This window comes from Alternaria ethzedia, assembly GCF_023757985.1.
Source record: "Alternaria ethzedia strain BMP 0044 chromosome Unknown scaffold_20, whole genome shotgun sequence".
NCBI lineage: Eukaryota > Fungi > Ascomycota > Dothideomycetes > Pleosporales > Pleosporaceae > Alternaria > Alternaria ethzedia.
This window is the reverse complement of record NW_026056213.1, coordinates 354,216-368,903: the sequence shown is the minus strand read 5'-3', so window position 1 is coordinate 368,903 and position 14,688 is coordinate 354,216. Positions and strand designations below refer to the sequence as shown.

The following is a 14,688-nucleotide window of genomic DNA, read 5'->3' as shown; positions in this document are numbered from 1 at the left end:
TCCGCATCACACTGCCAGTCCCAGCCGTGCTTCATGCGCTCAGCACGCCGCAGCGGGAACCCATTGTCGTGTCAATACCCAGTGCAGTGTCCCGTCTCTCAGCTTCTGCAGGCTCAGTGGCACCGTGGACACCGGATGCCAGGAAAATGCACCGCCAGATAGCGGCTGGCGTGTGTCCCTCCGATGTTCCTTCCCCAACCCGCCCGATTCTGCATGTTCGTTGACGTTGACCAAACTGCGGTCAACTGGTAAAAAGCACCTGGTTGGCCCGCCAGACTTGTGGACGTGGGTTTGACATGTGACTTGGCATATTCACCATTCCCGACCTGTAGAGCTGTACCGGGGTCGACATGGCCAACGTGCAGGCCGACCCACTCCAATCTCATTATCACAACTTGGCGCTGTTGATGCTAGGTAATGCTGATCTCAGTTGAGCACGAAGCTTGCATGGAGACCAGCTCCCACGGGCGGTAATCACGGTTTCGACATGAACCCTTCGGCGGTTTTGCCCCTTCTACAGTCGCTGCGTGTCGGCTACGGTGTTTACCATACGCACTAAGCAATTGTGCAATCAAGGGCCGAATATATGTTCTGTATCCGCTCCTTGTCAGTAGTCTCACCCCCTCCATCATAGTCACCATTCGCTTTGACTACCTCTTCCATCGTTACTGTCACATCATACACTCGTTTCAAGATGTCTGACACCACGAAGGACTGCGTAATTGAGGTCGGGGAGGTCACTTCTCCTACGGCCAACAAGAAGTCGGTCGCCAAAAATCCTTCCATCGCTACTGAGGCAATCGGTCGGACATCTTCCTGGATCTCTGAGTGGACGCCCTTCGGTCTGGTCGCCTCCTACTACGTCTTCTCGGTATGCCTCTACATGTACTGCAGCAACGGGCTGATTGCCATCTTCTGGTTCATATACATGTGCACCAACTTTTACATTGCCGGCACAACTGTCTTGGAGGCCTTCTTCAGTATCACGCCCTGCCGCGAGGCAAGAGCAATCGTCACGCAAGCGCAGGAGAAGCAGTGGCTGTTCCCCACGCCACACCACAAGCTACCCATCCTCGATCTTCTCATCGTCGCCTACCTACCCAATGAGCAGGACATCATCATGGACCGCGCTCTTTACGCGCTTGAACAGCTCGATTACCCCTCTGACAAGATCCGTATCGTCATCCTCTACAACACCCCCAAGCCAATCGAGCCATTGGAGACTGAGCTGCACCAACTCCCTATGCGCTTCCCCCATGCAAGGGTCATCAAGGTACCCAACTCGACTTCCAAGGCAGACAACCTCAACTACTACTTCACGCTGGACACTGGATCTGACATCATCGCCATCTACGATTGCGACCACTACCCTCACCCCAACTCACCACGATGGGCCGCTGAGCGATTCGTTGCCGAGAAGGATGTCGACATCGTCCAAGGCCGCTGCATCATCTTCAACTCCGACGACAGCTTCATGACCAACATGATCGCAGTCGAGTTCGACAAGATTTACGCTGTCTCTCATCCCGGTCGTTCTACTATGTGGGGATTCGGTCTCTTCTGTGGATCCAACGGTTATTGGCGCACATCCCTTCTTCGCAATCTGAAGATGGACGACACAATGCTTACTGAAGACATCGACTCTGCACTTCGCGCATTCTCCAAAGGTGCCAAGACCGTTCATGATCTCAACGTAACTTCCTACGAGCTGGCCCCCACGACCTTCAGCGCATTCTGGAAGCAACGTCTCCGGTGGGCTCAGGGCTGGGCTCAGGCGAGTATGCGACACATGAAGATGGTTTGGAATGGCGTCAAGGATCCGTTGCACGAAGAGCATGCCAAGCGCAGCTTCACTGCCCGCTTCGGTGTTTTGTCGCTATTACTCATCCGCGAATCCTCGTACTATCTCGTCACACAGTACACGTGTTTAGTCGCATCATTCGTTATCGTCAAGTTCCCGACGTCCGGGGAGGAGCTCTGGAAGCTGGTCTATTTCCAGTACCCCGTATCACAGTGGCTTTTCATTATCAGGTTCGTACAGCCCTTGACGTAATCTTGTACCTCGCTAACGGTGTCGTGTCACAGTATCGTCTGCTTGATTGCTACTCTTTGGATCACCAACCAGGTCAAATCCGAGTACATCTCCAGAAGGATGATCATTCTCTTCTCGGTTCTGTACCCGTTTTACCTGGTTCTCAACGCCACAATCGGTCTTTACGGCCACGCTCGCCAACTTGTCAAGTACAGCTCCTGGAACCCAACAGCTAGGAAGTAGGGCCATACCATATCATATTATCTTCTTAATTTTCTTTTTTGTCAATATCATAGGGAAGGGGCACAAGGCTTTGAATGCTCTCGTTTAGTTCGGGATGAAGCCCGCAAGCCACTAATGGCGGCTGAGGCTTTCATGAGTCACGCAACAGTATATAATACACGATTAATTACATCATAATCACTATTACTACATACCATTTCTGCACATCTTGACACGATGACCGTTGTCGCAAATAAGGTTCTTCGAGAAATGATGCGCTCTTCTCGTTTACCAATGATCATTGTCTATCGATTGACTCTGTTGTCCTGGCTCCTGAGTGGTCAACATGTGAAACTCGATCTATGAGATAACGCGCGGCATCACAGCGGAATGCAGAGCATCAGCCTTATCCCGGGCGACTCACGTCGGCGATACGATTTCCGATCTGTCACGCACAGTCTATCACGGAAGGTAAACTCAGAGATAAGTAAAATCCTAGCATGAAGCAGGGCCGAAGGGCAGCGCTTTACTGAAACGGACCCTGCACCCTGATGCGTTGCCAGAAAGCATCGGCCTAGCGACATGAAAAAGGAAATAATCAACAGCACCAGGGGTGGCCGGGACATTACAAGTCGACTATGCGGGCGATCGACACGCGCTCGCTAGCGCGTAGATCCACTTCGCAAGTGTGCGTTCCCTAGGCCGCGTGGGATGCTACCTACCACACTACACCTGGCGGGTAGCACAGCATCGTAGGCCGGCGGAACCATCCGCAAACTTGCTAGAAAAATTCGACACGGCGTTATCTTCGGTGAGTAGGATCTGTCCCAGCTGGCTTTTGCTCTCCGGAACGCGGACCTTCCTTTTTCGGTGTGAGCACACGAGTCAGCCCCTCGGATTTTGGAAAACGTGCGGATTTCACGACCCTTCGTGGCCTATCGCACGGATGTTCGGTATGAAAATCAACGTGCACGGACGGCCGCAGTTGACATGGCGGTCACTGACAGGTGTAGATGCCCAAGTAGGGCTGCCCCATGCGCCACACGTGGAAGGTTCTGAGGAAGGCCGTTGCCCGGCGGTACCTGGGTGTTGAGGGATCAGGGTGCTTTTCATCGAGCACGTCACGACGTGCGTCTGGGATGTGTATGATGAAGACGGCGACGTTACAAGTCGGCAGGCCGACATTTCAACATCCGAGATCAAGATAACGATCAACAGCCGCCCGCTTCGTGTAAGTGGTCCGGATGCCAGAAATGCGAACTATTGTATGCCGCCAAAGTTACCCGCTGCCAGCCTCAACTAGGGTCAACGCTTATCGAACAACTGCTCAGCGGGACGTAGAGAACGCCACAAAAAGCATAGCTGACCCTTGGCATGCATGCGCCTGAATTGTGCTCGGAAGCTTGCGTTGCAACTAAGCTCAACGCTTCCCGTGCTCGGTAGGCAGACGCTGTGCTAGTCACGGAAAGAAAAGTCGCCTTCAGGTACGTGGTCGTTCTGGTGGCCAAGATGCTGATCTCGGGTCTCCCACGGGGGGTCTTTGGTACGGGACGTGGTGCTACTGCCGCGAGTAGTCGCCAAGGGTCGTGCTGGTTTTGTTGTCTGTGTGGAATCAGAAGTCGAGGGTAAATTGCCTTGTTTGTAAGCTGCTCTTCCTCTTTATCACCGAGATCCTCATCTTTACCGCGATATCGAACAAGATGTCTGCAACAATGGAGCCTACCCTTTCATCCAAACTCAAGGCTATCTTCCCCTCGTCGTCGGCCGAGCAAGGAACGACAACCCTGTCGGCTGACCAGAACTACCTCATTGGGCTTCGTGGCCTGTTTGTATTCCAATCATTCCTCTACGTGTTCTTCCAGACCTTTCTTCCAGCCGCCCTTCCAGACTCGAAGAATGTTGATGGCCCGGCGTACCAGGTCGCACTTCGAAAGTCATTTTCAGTAATCTTCGCCAACGAGGCATTGATCTACTCATGGATTATCTTCCTCTCCGCGCGCACCATTTGCTTACCTTACCTCGCCAACAAGACGCGTGAGGTCGGCGCATCGAGTGTCTTCCGTCGTGGCATCAGACTATGGATTCCGACTTTCATCGCCTACTCTTTTGCGGCAGCGGCATTCAGCACAACCTCGACCGACTACATCTCCGACTTCTTGGCCTCTACTGGCAACATCTCCACCATCGCACCGACGCGGATCCAGAACTTCTTGATTTACTTCAACTCCCTTTTTGAGATCTTCTGGGTCAACAAGCGTTACGCTAGTCAGGCCGCCAACGATGTCTTCCCATCTGGTACGCTTTGGATAGTGTCCGTGCTCTTCCAGCAAAGTTATACCGTCTACATCACCATGGTCATTGTTCCGAATACACGCACCTCATGGCGAGTAAAGGCCATGCTAGCTTTCATCGTAGCAGCGTTCTGGGTACAGAGCTGGGCCTGGTACAGCGTTACTGGCCTCATCATTGCTGATGCGGTCCTCAACATGGACTTCAAGGCCCGGTCCCAACGAGGATTCAAGATCGGCAACTTCGGTATCCAAGTCTGGCCACTTTACGCTGCGATGGTCCTTACCGGTGTTGTGCTGCAGTTCGCCTTCATCTCCGGAAAACCAGACATGCGCGACAATGAGCTATGGGGTCACACCGCGCTGTACGATGACGGATTCTTGAACGAGAACGTAGATCTAGACCAGCCGATGGCGAGGGTCGACAACTACCTCATCATCCTTGGGTCGATGCTTCTGGTTGAGACGTTCGAATTGCCCCGGGCTATCCTTCGCGGAGGCTTCTTCGTTTCGCTAGGCAAGAGGAGCTTTAGTAAGTCGCAACTCTTCGACAAAGTCATGAAACAATTACTTACACATCCCAGGCTACTTCCTCGTCCAATCTATACTCATCTACACCGCCGGTATCAAGTTATACACGCACATGGCCGACGCCGGCATGAACGGTTCTCTGAGCACTTTTGTCTGCTTCTTGGTCTGCGCACCGCTGGTTGCTATAGTTGGAGAGATTTTCTACCGTGTTGTTGATTTGCCGAGCATTATTCTGGCTAGAGGATTTTGGGCGTTCATGACGAAATAGGTGGCGGCAACGGCGCGCTACCGGCACGTGTGTCGGGTCATCGTCAGCCACATTTCTTGACATCTCGCTTACCAGCCGCGCAGCTTCTCTCCTCATTCGCATTGCTCGGGGAAACATTATCCGTCACATCGCCCTTGCACAAGACATTTGGCGAGAAGCTCACTGGCCGACAAGCCTTTCTCCATAGCTCGGCATGCTCCTTGGAGATATCCCCGCAGCATTGGTGATCCTTCGAAACTTCCCCGCAATGTGGAGAGACTTTAGCCTATGAACATTGGTTCGGGAAGATGTACAGTTGCTTGGACGTGGGCGTTACACTAGCTAGATCCTTCGGTGTTGTTAATCTGTATTCCATTTTCTGTTCGCATTCTTCTCCTGTTGCTGCCGTGAAAGCGCGTTCTACTGTGACTAGTCTGCTAACCAGCCACAATGGATAAGCCCAAGGAAACAGACACTGAACGCATCGAAAAGGCGATCACAATCGATGAGACGATCGATCAAGCCCTGGATAAGCGTCTGAATCGAAAGTTCGACCTCCGTATTCTGCCTTGGTTGTTCGGGATATGGTATTTTGCTCCTCAACACTGTTCACGGCGTATGCTGAGTAAGAATTCTAGGCTCTTCTCGTTCATAGACCGCAGCAACATCGGCAACGCAAGAATAGCCGGCCTGTCCGATGAACTTTCCATCACAACTGGTACACGGTTTAACATCGCCCTCCTCGTCTTCTACATCCCGTACATCCTGGTCGACGTACCGTCTAACCTACTCGTCAAGCGTTTGCGCGCCGGGATATACCTACCAGCTCTGATCACGGCATGGGGTCTAGTGTGTACGTTCATGGGCTTCGTGCAGTCATTTGCTGGGCTGGTGGCATGTAGACTGTTGCTGGGATTATGTGAAGGAGGCATTCTCGGTGGCGTGATCATCTACCTTGCCATGTTCTACAGGCGAGGCGAGATGCTACTGAGAAGCGGTCTCTTTTATTGCGCCGCGCCTCTATCTGGGGCTTTTGGTGGACTGCTCGCTTCGGGACTGGCAACCATCGAGGTTGGGGGGTATCGAAGATGGCCCTGGATCTTCTTAAGTAAGTTCTCGCTAATGTTTCACGTTGTGGAGATGTTGCGCTGACATGATCTCAGTCGAGGGCGCAATCACTGTTGTGTTCGGCATCGTATGCTTCTTCTTCATGCCGGATACCCCTGCCGCAGCAGGATTCTTGAGTGATGAAGAGAAGGAGTGGGCATTGCGACGCATGAGGCTTGATGCAGGAGGATCCACCGAAGTCGATGTCGACGATGAGAAGTTCAGTTGGTATTGGGTCAAGATGGCACTCAAAGCCCCGCAGACGTACCTTTCTGCTTTCATCTGGTTCTTCTTGTTGGTGCCGCTCTATGTAAGCTTTTTTGGGATCTCAAACGCCGGAGACTATGCTAAAGCTTGACAGAGCTTCTCGCTGTTCCTTCCTAGTATCATTGCCGGCATGGGCTATGAAAGCACCACCGCGCAGCTCTTCACGGTACCACCTAACATGGCTGCTTTCATCACAGTCATTGGCACGGCGTACGCCTCCGACAAGTTGAAGAATCGCGGTTATTTTATCATAGGAGGCTGCGTGTTAGGGATATGTGGTTACGTTATGTTGATAGTGGCGACGACGAATGCCGTGCGGTACGCCGGGACGTTCCTGGTCGCGATCGGTGTCTTCCAGGGTTCGCCCATGCTTATGGTAAGCTTCGCCCGCGAACCGAAATGCTTACTTTACTCATCTGTCATCAGGGATGGGCGTCCAACAATCTTGCGCCTCACTATGTCCGCGCAGTCGGAATTGGCATGGTAATCAGCATCGCCAATTGCTCGGCCTTCATAGGCACGTTCATCTATCTTCAGCGCGATGCGCCGAAATATGTTCTAGGCCATTCTGTAAGCCTTGGTGCATTGGTAGTAACGATCGTACTCGCCGCCATACAGTGCTGGTACCTCGGCTGGGAAAACAGAAAGCGAGAGAGAGGTGAACGGAATGATAGACTGCTGCGAGCGGATGCGGATAGACTTGGCCATCAACACCCTAGTTTCAGATTCACGTTGTAGCCGGGAGGACATAGTAGCCAAACTAAGCCTTGGTGGTGGTCCAGGGTGGGAGCTGATAGGAACACTACATTAGTACGTCGTCTGAACGTCGAGAAGTCTACCGCCTAAGACACTGTGACACTCAGTCACTTGGCTTTCTTGTTGTCTCTTCCCCCAATCATGCCCTTTTGCTTTGTAGTATTTTTCTTCCACGGTGTCAGACTGCCGCCTCCAGCCACCCAGCCGATTGCCATGACGATCAACGTAAATGGCACGGCCGTCAGGAAGTACCAACCATACGTCGTCTTCAATGCTGAAACACTCTCGTTCATGCTATACAGCCCAGATATGAACGTCAACGGGATGAAGATGGTCGCCAGCCATGTTATCCTCGCCATGTTATGGTTCTCCTCGAGCCCGCGACGCGAATCTTCGATGGAGATCTCCGATGTGACAATACTAGTCAGGCGGTCAACTCGCTCCTGCAATTCATTGACAGCGGCAAGGACGCGTTTGAAGTCAGGCACTATGTCCTCGAACCCTTCGACGTTATCGTAATTTATGGTCAGGTTGTCGGAAAAGAGCGAGCGTACGGAGAGAGGTGATGTGGGCGCAGCGGAGGACTGAGTAGACGGGGTAGTAAGCCGCGCTGCAGCCGGAAGCGCATGTTCCAATGTCTCCGTTATCATCTCCCGAAACACTGGGATCTGCCGACGCCAGGTATGCAGACGCTTGAGCGAGGTGTCAATGGCATCACCTTTCGAGCGGAAGAGGCGTGGCATCTCGAGTTCCCACTCTATCTGGCTGAGACGAGCTCTTACATAGTCGCACACTATGAGCCACTCTGCGCAGATGGTGTATATAGTTGGTTTGGCGAGAACTTGCGCGTTGATCTCATTTCCCTCTTTCCGCTCAAACCACGGGAAAGCAGTCGTCATTTGGACAATGTCTTCGAACCAGGATACTGAAGACTTGATTGAGGGGTAAACTTTGGTGTCCATCTTCGGTGTTGGCAACCAATTACTGCGATCATACCCTTTGCAGTGTCAGTAAGGCAATTCAGTACCTCAGCTACTGTCATTTTGTTGGTACTTACAGAGTGGCCGGCCTTGGCTAACAGTTGGATCTAGCAAGACGATACCGACGGTTCCATTACCACACTTCTTGTCCTTGCCGATCCACATGGATGTACGCGTGCGCATAATGGACACGACTGCTCCCTTTCCATCTTGGTAATGCCAATGGTTCTCATCGTTATCAGGCCGTCTCAGCACGTTCCAAGAGTTTGCTTCCAGCCTCGAGTTGAAATAGTCCCCTTCTGTTTTGTGGTATCGTAACCTCATATTGCGCATCTTGAACCAGGGCCGATGCCTCATGCTTGAGACTAGGCTGGGTGGTGACGCCCAGGGGTCACGTGTGTTGTGCCACACGTAGTCATCGATCTGTTCTCGAAAGAACAATGGATCTATATCGAAACGCGCTCCCAGCAGCTCAATGACTTGTCGAGACAGGTCTTCTACTATGAAGAGGCGCAGGGGAGGTTCTTTAGTATGCTCATGCGACAAAGCTTGAAGAGTTTCTTGAAGCAAAGCAGGTGATTTTATCGCTGTAGCTTTTGGTGCAGTGGCAGGACTATACTCGACGAAGGTGACGTTTGTCTTATTCGCACGGGTTTCGCGTTCCTCTGGGTGCTCTTTGATCTCATTCCAGCGTAGTGGGGTAGTGCTAACCTGCATCCAGTCCGCTAGATGTCGTAAAGTCCTCCACGAAGTCGACAGCGATTTGATGTGCGCCAAATATGGCCGGCTCCTGCTGTTGCTGCATTACGTGAGTCTTGACCTGGAAGACTGTCAATGCTGTGAACTTACGGGTCCGGCAATTCCCACTCGTCTGCGACTGGTATCCTCTCGTATGCATCTCCAATTAATTCATACGGATCAGGGAAATCTGCGCTGTGCGGAATGTGTTTCGCAGACCAAAGTGCGGGAATCGTGCCTCTCTTGGAGGGTTTGCCATTGCTGTTGTCGGAGTAAGTAGACATGATCGCTACCTAGGTACGGACACTGACAACGCGCAACCATGCCAGAGCGGGTGGCGAGATGGATTTATAGATGGGCAGGCTGCAAGGCGATGTTGGGGGCTGAGGGCTGAGAAGGCTGAGACTCAAGCGCGACGATCTCTAGTTGCATCAGGGGGCTCATACATACGCGAGGTTCCAGCTATGTACACCCGCGCGCCTGTATGCGGGTGTGGAGAGCTAACAGACATGCCAGACGGTCCATAATCTTTCTGCAGTCTTGATGGAGTAGATCAAGACGCGTCAAGAAGTCGTAGGGATATCGCGTTGGCTGAATCTCGAATTTGGCGCGCCGTCAGCTGAAACGTGCAATATCCAATTTGGGCTAGACGTGAAGTTGGGTCCGACAGCTGCAGACAGCCACAGGGCTAAGTAAGTCACGCGTCTAATGCCAGCTCATATTGGACCTTTCCAGAGATGACTGCATTACGCGAGAGGCTACTGCGTTGTCGGAATATCGTTGGACTGTGTGGTATGCGCCTGGGGCTGTGATGTTGACTGCTGCTGTCACGAAAGTTGAAGAGGGAATGACTCCACGGAAGTGGTTCCACCGCAGCAGCGCCGCCTGCCATCTCGGTCTCCGGTGATTTCATTCCTCAAGACGCCAACACCCTACATGAGAGCATCCCTTTCAGTTCATCACACGGCATTGCCCCACGTGAAAGGCCATAATGGGGCGTTTCTGGGCTTACTCGCGTACGCGACGTCAGGATCAAATGTGGAGAGAACGCGGGGCGCGCAGTACACCTCGGAAGCCCATAAGGGCCACAGAAACGCAACATTGGCGGGACACTCTTGTGTAGTCGCGCCCATCTCTCGATATCTTGCAGGAGATCATTAATACTCTGCGAAATCTTTTCGTTTAAATCTCGACATGACATACGGCATCTTCAAACCTCACTGGTCCAGATACCTAGGCCCTGACGCTCCAGATCCTGCCAAAGACACCTATCGACCCCACGACGAGGCTGTGTTTTCGTCGCCATATGGACCATTTCCACCGACACCCGATAATCTCAACATTCACGAACTCTGCTTTCCGCCGAACAATCCATTGCCCGAAGACTACCCTTTATTCATCAATGCTGTAACAGAAGAGGTCGTCACACTCCACAGCTTCTATGCTCGAGTATGTGCATTGGCGCGTGTCTTCCGGTATGACGGACCAAATCCGTTGGGCTTGGACAAGAGCCCCATAGACGACAAGGAAGATGGCGAGATCTTAGCGCTCTTCTCGCGAAACCACCTGCATTATCCGATGGTAGCGCACGCATGTTTTCGATCAGAGTTGGTCTTCGGGGGCATCAGTCCGGCCAGTACACCGTATGAGCTATGGTGGGTGCTCAGGAAGATGCAAATTACCAGCATCATGTGCCATGAGACACTACTTCCAGTCTTGAGAGAAGCGCTCAAGCTAGGGACCGGTGAAGGCGACAATTTACCCCTCAAACTCAAGTTGAATCCTCACAAAGTCATTGTGCTTAGCGACAATTCTCAACTAGATACCGTGTCGGGATATCGTACGATCGAGTCGCTCGTGAGGGAGGGTTCAAAGCTGCCGGAGCAGCCGCGGAAGCTGCTTGGGGGAAACCGAATGGCATATCTATTTCAGTCTTCAGGAACTTCGGGTCTACCAAAGGCGATGATGATCACACACAGTAACGGTTACCACTCTGGGATACAGACGCTTATTACTGCCACGCAGGCCGCGCGCTTTGCAGGAGACGAACCTTTGACACCCGTTACTATGCTCGGCGTCATACCAATGTACCATTCATACGGTATGATCATCTGGATCCTTCGCGTCAATATGATCAGGCAGACGAGTATTATGCTGCCGAAATGGAACCTTGAGCTCGCATTGAAAAGCATACAAAAGTACAAGATCACACATCTTCCACTGGTACCACCTCTAGTTCGCCAACTCGCCCAGAGCCCATTGACTGAGAAGTACGACCTGAGCTCTGTGATCGGCGCATCGAGCGGCGCTGCATATCTGCCACCAGATGTCGCATACCAACTGGCCAAAAAGCTGCCTCAAGGCGCAGGGATGCCAGTGCCAAGTGGCTATGGTCTGAGCGAAGCAGCCAGTATCGCGAGCCCGGCAGCGCATGGCATATTTGGATTGGAGCCTGCACTACCCGGCATGATCGGTTATCTGCTACCGGGTATGCAGGCTCGGGTTGTAGACCCTGAGACACTCAACAACGTGCCCAAAGGCGAGAAGGGCGAGCTCTGGGCGCGCGGAGCAGTCGTCACCCCTGGATACTTCAAGGACCCGAAAGCTACTGCGGACATTTTCACTGAGCCTGGCTGGTTACGCACTGGGGATCTTGTGATGCGCGACGAGCGTGATCGTATCCACTATCTCGATCGCCTGAAGGAGATGATCAAAGTCAAAGGTCTCCAGGTCGCTGCCACGGAGGTTGAAGATACGCTGCTCGATCACCCAGAAGGTCTGGTGCGCGATGCCTGCGTAGCGGGTGTTGATAACGGCCGCGGCGATGGCTCTCTGTTCGTCCGGGCGTGGATCGTGCTGACCACTGAGGGCGAGAAGCAAGGAGAAGAGGCTGTCTCAAAGAAGCTGCATCAGTGGATCGAGGGACGTCTGAGCCGACACAAGTGGCTGACTGGTGGCATTGAGGTTGTGGATTCGGTGAGTACTCACCCAACGTGAGCTGCTGGTGCTAACGACTTTTCCAGATTCCCAGAACCCCCTCGGGTAAGATGCTGAGAAGAGAGATGCGGGACCGATATCATGAAAGCGTGAAGAAAAGTAGCAAGGCGAAGCTGTAATTGTTAGCATGGATCGACCAGCCTGTGGCTTTGCTATGGACATCAATACCTATGAGCTCGTCTTCAGATACAATGAAAGCGTCCCACGGTACCTAGGTACCTAGGTATGGTCTTTGTGCACGCGCGCTAATCGCATGTCTACTGAATGCGATCGTGGAATATAGCTGGATTGCAGCCATGATATGCTTTTCGACACGGGTATCGTCTCTGCGTTTATGATTGCTGCTTTAATAGCTGTGCTGGTGGAGGTTGGGAGGCTTGGCATCGGCTCTGGCGAGACGCGTCCACGGGTTCCACCAGCATTCACGCCCACTCTTTACTCATCAACTCCCCAACACACGGCAATCACATCTTAAGTCCGCCACATGTCGCGACGCGGGCCGTCTGCTCCTTTAGGCACCGGCAAGATGATGGAGGGGCAAGAGTGGGGTTGAGATGCGGCGCTTTGCCCGAAGTTCGGTGGGCGTCATGACGTTGGAGCTCTGCAGCTCCAGCTACAAAGTCAATCGCCTGATGCCGCCAAGTGCTTCTCGTCGTTGAACCCAAAATCTCACCTTCAACTTAACAAGAGACTACGACAACGTCTATCTACACCATGTCGTCACCAAAGACCGTCCGCTGGGGCATCCTCGCTACTGGAGGCATCGCCGTCACCTTGTAACTACCCCGCGCTACACCCCGCGGAAGCTGTTTACTAATAGACAGACAGTACCAAGGATCTCCTCTGTGACCCTACTACACGTGGCGTTAAGCACCTAAAGCACACGGTCGTCGCTGCCGCCTCCTCGTCCTCCGAATCGCGTGCCAAAGACTTCTTGAAGGAGGTCGGCGCACCCTCCGACGCGAAGGCATATGGCTCCTACGAGGAGTTCGTAAAGAACCCGGACATCGACGTCGTATACATTGCCACACCACACTCGCACCACTACCAGAATGCTATGCTCTGCTTGGAGGCCGGCAAGAACGTGCTGTGCGAGAAGGCGTTTACTGTCAATGCCGCCCAGGCGCGCAAGCTGGCCGAGGTCGCAAGGTCCAAGAACCTCTTTTTGATGGAGGCTGTATGGACGCGCTACTTCCCGCTCTCCATCTACGTCCGCGAGCAGATCACCTCTGGTCGCATTGGACCCATCACACGCGTCATCTCGGACAACAGCATGGCGCTCGACCCCGAGAATAACTTCCCAGACGGCAAGCACCGCATGGTCAACCCGGATCTGGCCGGTGGCGCCCTGCTTGATCTCGGTATCTATGCCCTTACCTGGGTCTTCCAGACCATCTACCACACCCAGCCCGAGAACTCGCGCCAGGCACCCAAGCTCCAGGCTTTTGTCAAGAACTACGAGCCAACTGGCAAGGCCGACGAGCACAGCACCGTGATCCTGCAGTTCCCCCGTTCAAAAGAGCAAGGCGGCGAGGTTCATGCCGTAGCGACGACCTCGCTCCGCGTCGCCACAGCGCCCGGAGGCAACATGGATCAACCCTTCGTCCGCATCCAAGGCCCCAAGGGCGAGATCCAAGTCTTCGGGCACTCCTTCCGTCCCCTCTCCACCAAGATCATCGGTTCAGACGGCAAGGTTGAGTCGAAGGAATTCCCCATTCCGGGCCCAGGTAAGGGAAGCGGTTGGTACAATGGCTTCGGTGGCTCACTGCAATCAGAAGGCGAGGGCCAGGGTATGTTCTGGGAAGCCGACGAGGCGGCAGATGCTATCATCAACGGCAGAAAAGAGGGTCGCTTCCTTGGCCTTGACGAGAGTGTGTTGATTATGGAGGCTATGGATGAGGTGCGGAAGCAGGGTGGGCTTGTGTACCCAGAGAAGATTGAGACTCTCGACTACCCTACGCAGTTGTAGGTCTGGCTTTATGAGTGATGGCTGGAGAAGTATGCTATGAAAGAAATGTAATAGATGTCGGGCAGTCACTGACCCTGACCTACTTTCGCCGATTCATGTGCTCTTTGCCAGCTGTCAAGACTTCTTCGTGATAGAGCGCGCCGCAAAGAAACGTGTGAACTCGAGAACAATCACGACAATAGTCAAAGGGTTCATTGAGTGAAAGTCGACCGCCATAGCGAAGAAAGCGGCGTAGGAGCGAGCATACAGGAGGATATACCAAAAAGATATGTCAAACAGTGAATACCGAGTGGTGCTATCCTGGACGAAGTGCGAGACAGTCGAGGCCTCCACAGTGACCCTCTCCGCGTACCTCAGACTAGGCGCAGAGGTGAGCGTGCTATTCCCGGGTTGTCGTCATCCGCTTGATCAACAGTGTTACCGCCCTTACGATCGCTCCTTTGGATTCAGCAGAGATGGTAGAGCCGACACGAACGGGTGCGAAGGCTCATAGCTCTTGAATCGAAGAAGCAATTGAAGCATCGTCGTAGGACTTTCCCAAGAGCAACCGCAGG

At 53.1% G+C, this 14,688-nt stretch overlaps 6 protein-coding genes across 6 annotated transcripts; 5 read left to right on the top strand and 1 right to left on the bottom strand.

Annotated features, from left to right (window-relative positions):
• Nucleotides 1-694: 694 nt before the first annotated feature.
• J4E87_007419 (uncharacterized protein) lies at nt 695-2,275 on the top strand (the record flags this gene model as incomplete). The annotated part of the gene is made up of 2 exons (XM_049379014.1): nt 695-2,031; nt 2,086-2,275. 2 exons carry the CDS (start codon nt 695-697, stop codon nt 2,273-2,275), a joined length of 1,527 nt encoding a protein of 508 aa, XP_049231284.1.
• Nucleotides 2,276-3,954: 1,679 nt separating this feature from the next.
• On the top strand, nt 3,955-5,341 carry J4E87_007418 (uncharacterized protein; the record flags this gene model as incomplete). The annotated part of the gene is made up of 2 exons (XM_049379013.1): nt 3,955-5,074; nt 5,127-5,341. The coding sequence occupies 2 exons, from the start codon at nt 3,955-3,957 to the stop codon at nt 5,339-5,341; spliced, it is 1,335 nt and encodes a 444-aa protein (XP_049231283.1).
• Nucleotides 5,342-5,770: 429 nt separating this feature from the next.
• J4E87_007417 (uncharacterized protein) lies at nt 5,771-7,268 on the top strand (the record flags this gene model as incomplete). Its single annotated transcript, XM_049379012.1, has 5 exons — nt 5,771-5,907; nt 5,959-6,428; nt 6,484-6,737; nt 6,789-7,070; nt 7,257-7,268. 5 exons carry the CDS (start codon nt 5,771-5,773, stop codon nt 7,266-7,268), a joined length of 1,155 nt encoding a protein of 384 aa, XP_049231282.1.
• A 289-nt stretch (nt 7,269-7,557) lies between these two features.
• On the bottom strand, nt 7,558-9,452 carry J4E87_007416 (uncharacterized protein; the record flags this gene model as incomplete). The annotated part of the gene is made up of 3 exons (XM_049379011.1): nt 7,558-8,447; nt 8,508-9,229; nt 9,280-9,452. The coding sequence occupies 3 exons, from the start codon at nt 9,450-9,452 to the stop codon at nt 7,558-7,560; spliced, it is 1,785 nt and encodes a 594-aa protein (XP_049231281.1).
• A 910-nt stretch (nt 9,453-10,362) lies between these two features.
• J4E87_007415 (uncharacterized protein) lies at nt 10,363-12,284 on the top strand (the record flags this gene model as incomplete). The annotated part of the gene is made up of 2 exons (XM_049379010.1): nt 10,363-12,144; nt 12,192-12,284. 2 exons carry the CDS (start codon nt 10,363-10,365, stop codon nt 12,282-12,284), a joined length of 1,875 nt encoding a protein of 624 aa, XP_049231280.1.
• Nucleotides 12,285-12,879: 595 nt separating this feature from the next.
• J4E87_007414 (uncharacterized protein) lies at nt 12,880-14,134 on the top strand (the record flags this gene model as incomplete). Its single annotated transcript, XM_049379009.1, has 2 exons — nt 12,880-12,941; nt 12,994-14,134. The coding sequence occupies 2 exons, from the start codon at nt 12,880-12,882 to the stop codon at nt 14,132-14,134; spliced, it is 1,203 nt and encodes a 400-aa protein (XP_049231279.1).
• Nucleotides 14,135-14,688: the final 554 nt, after the last annotated feature.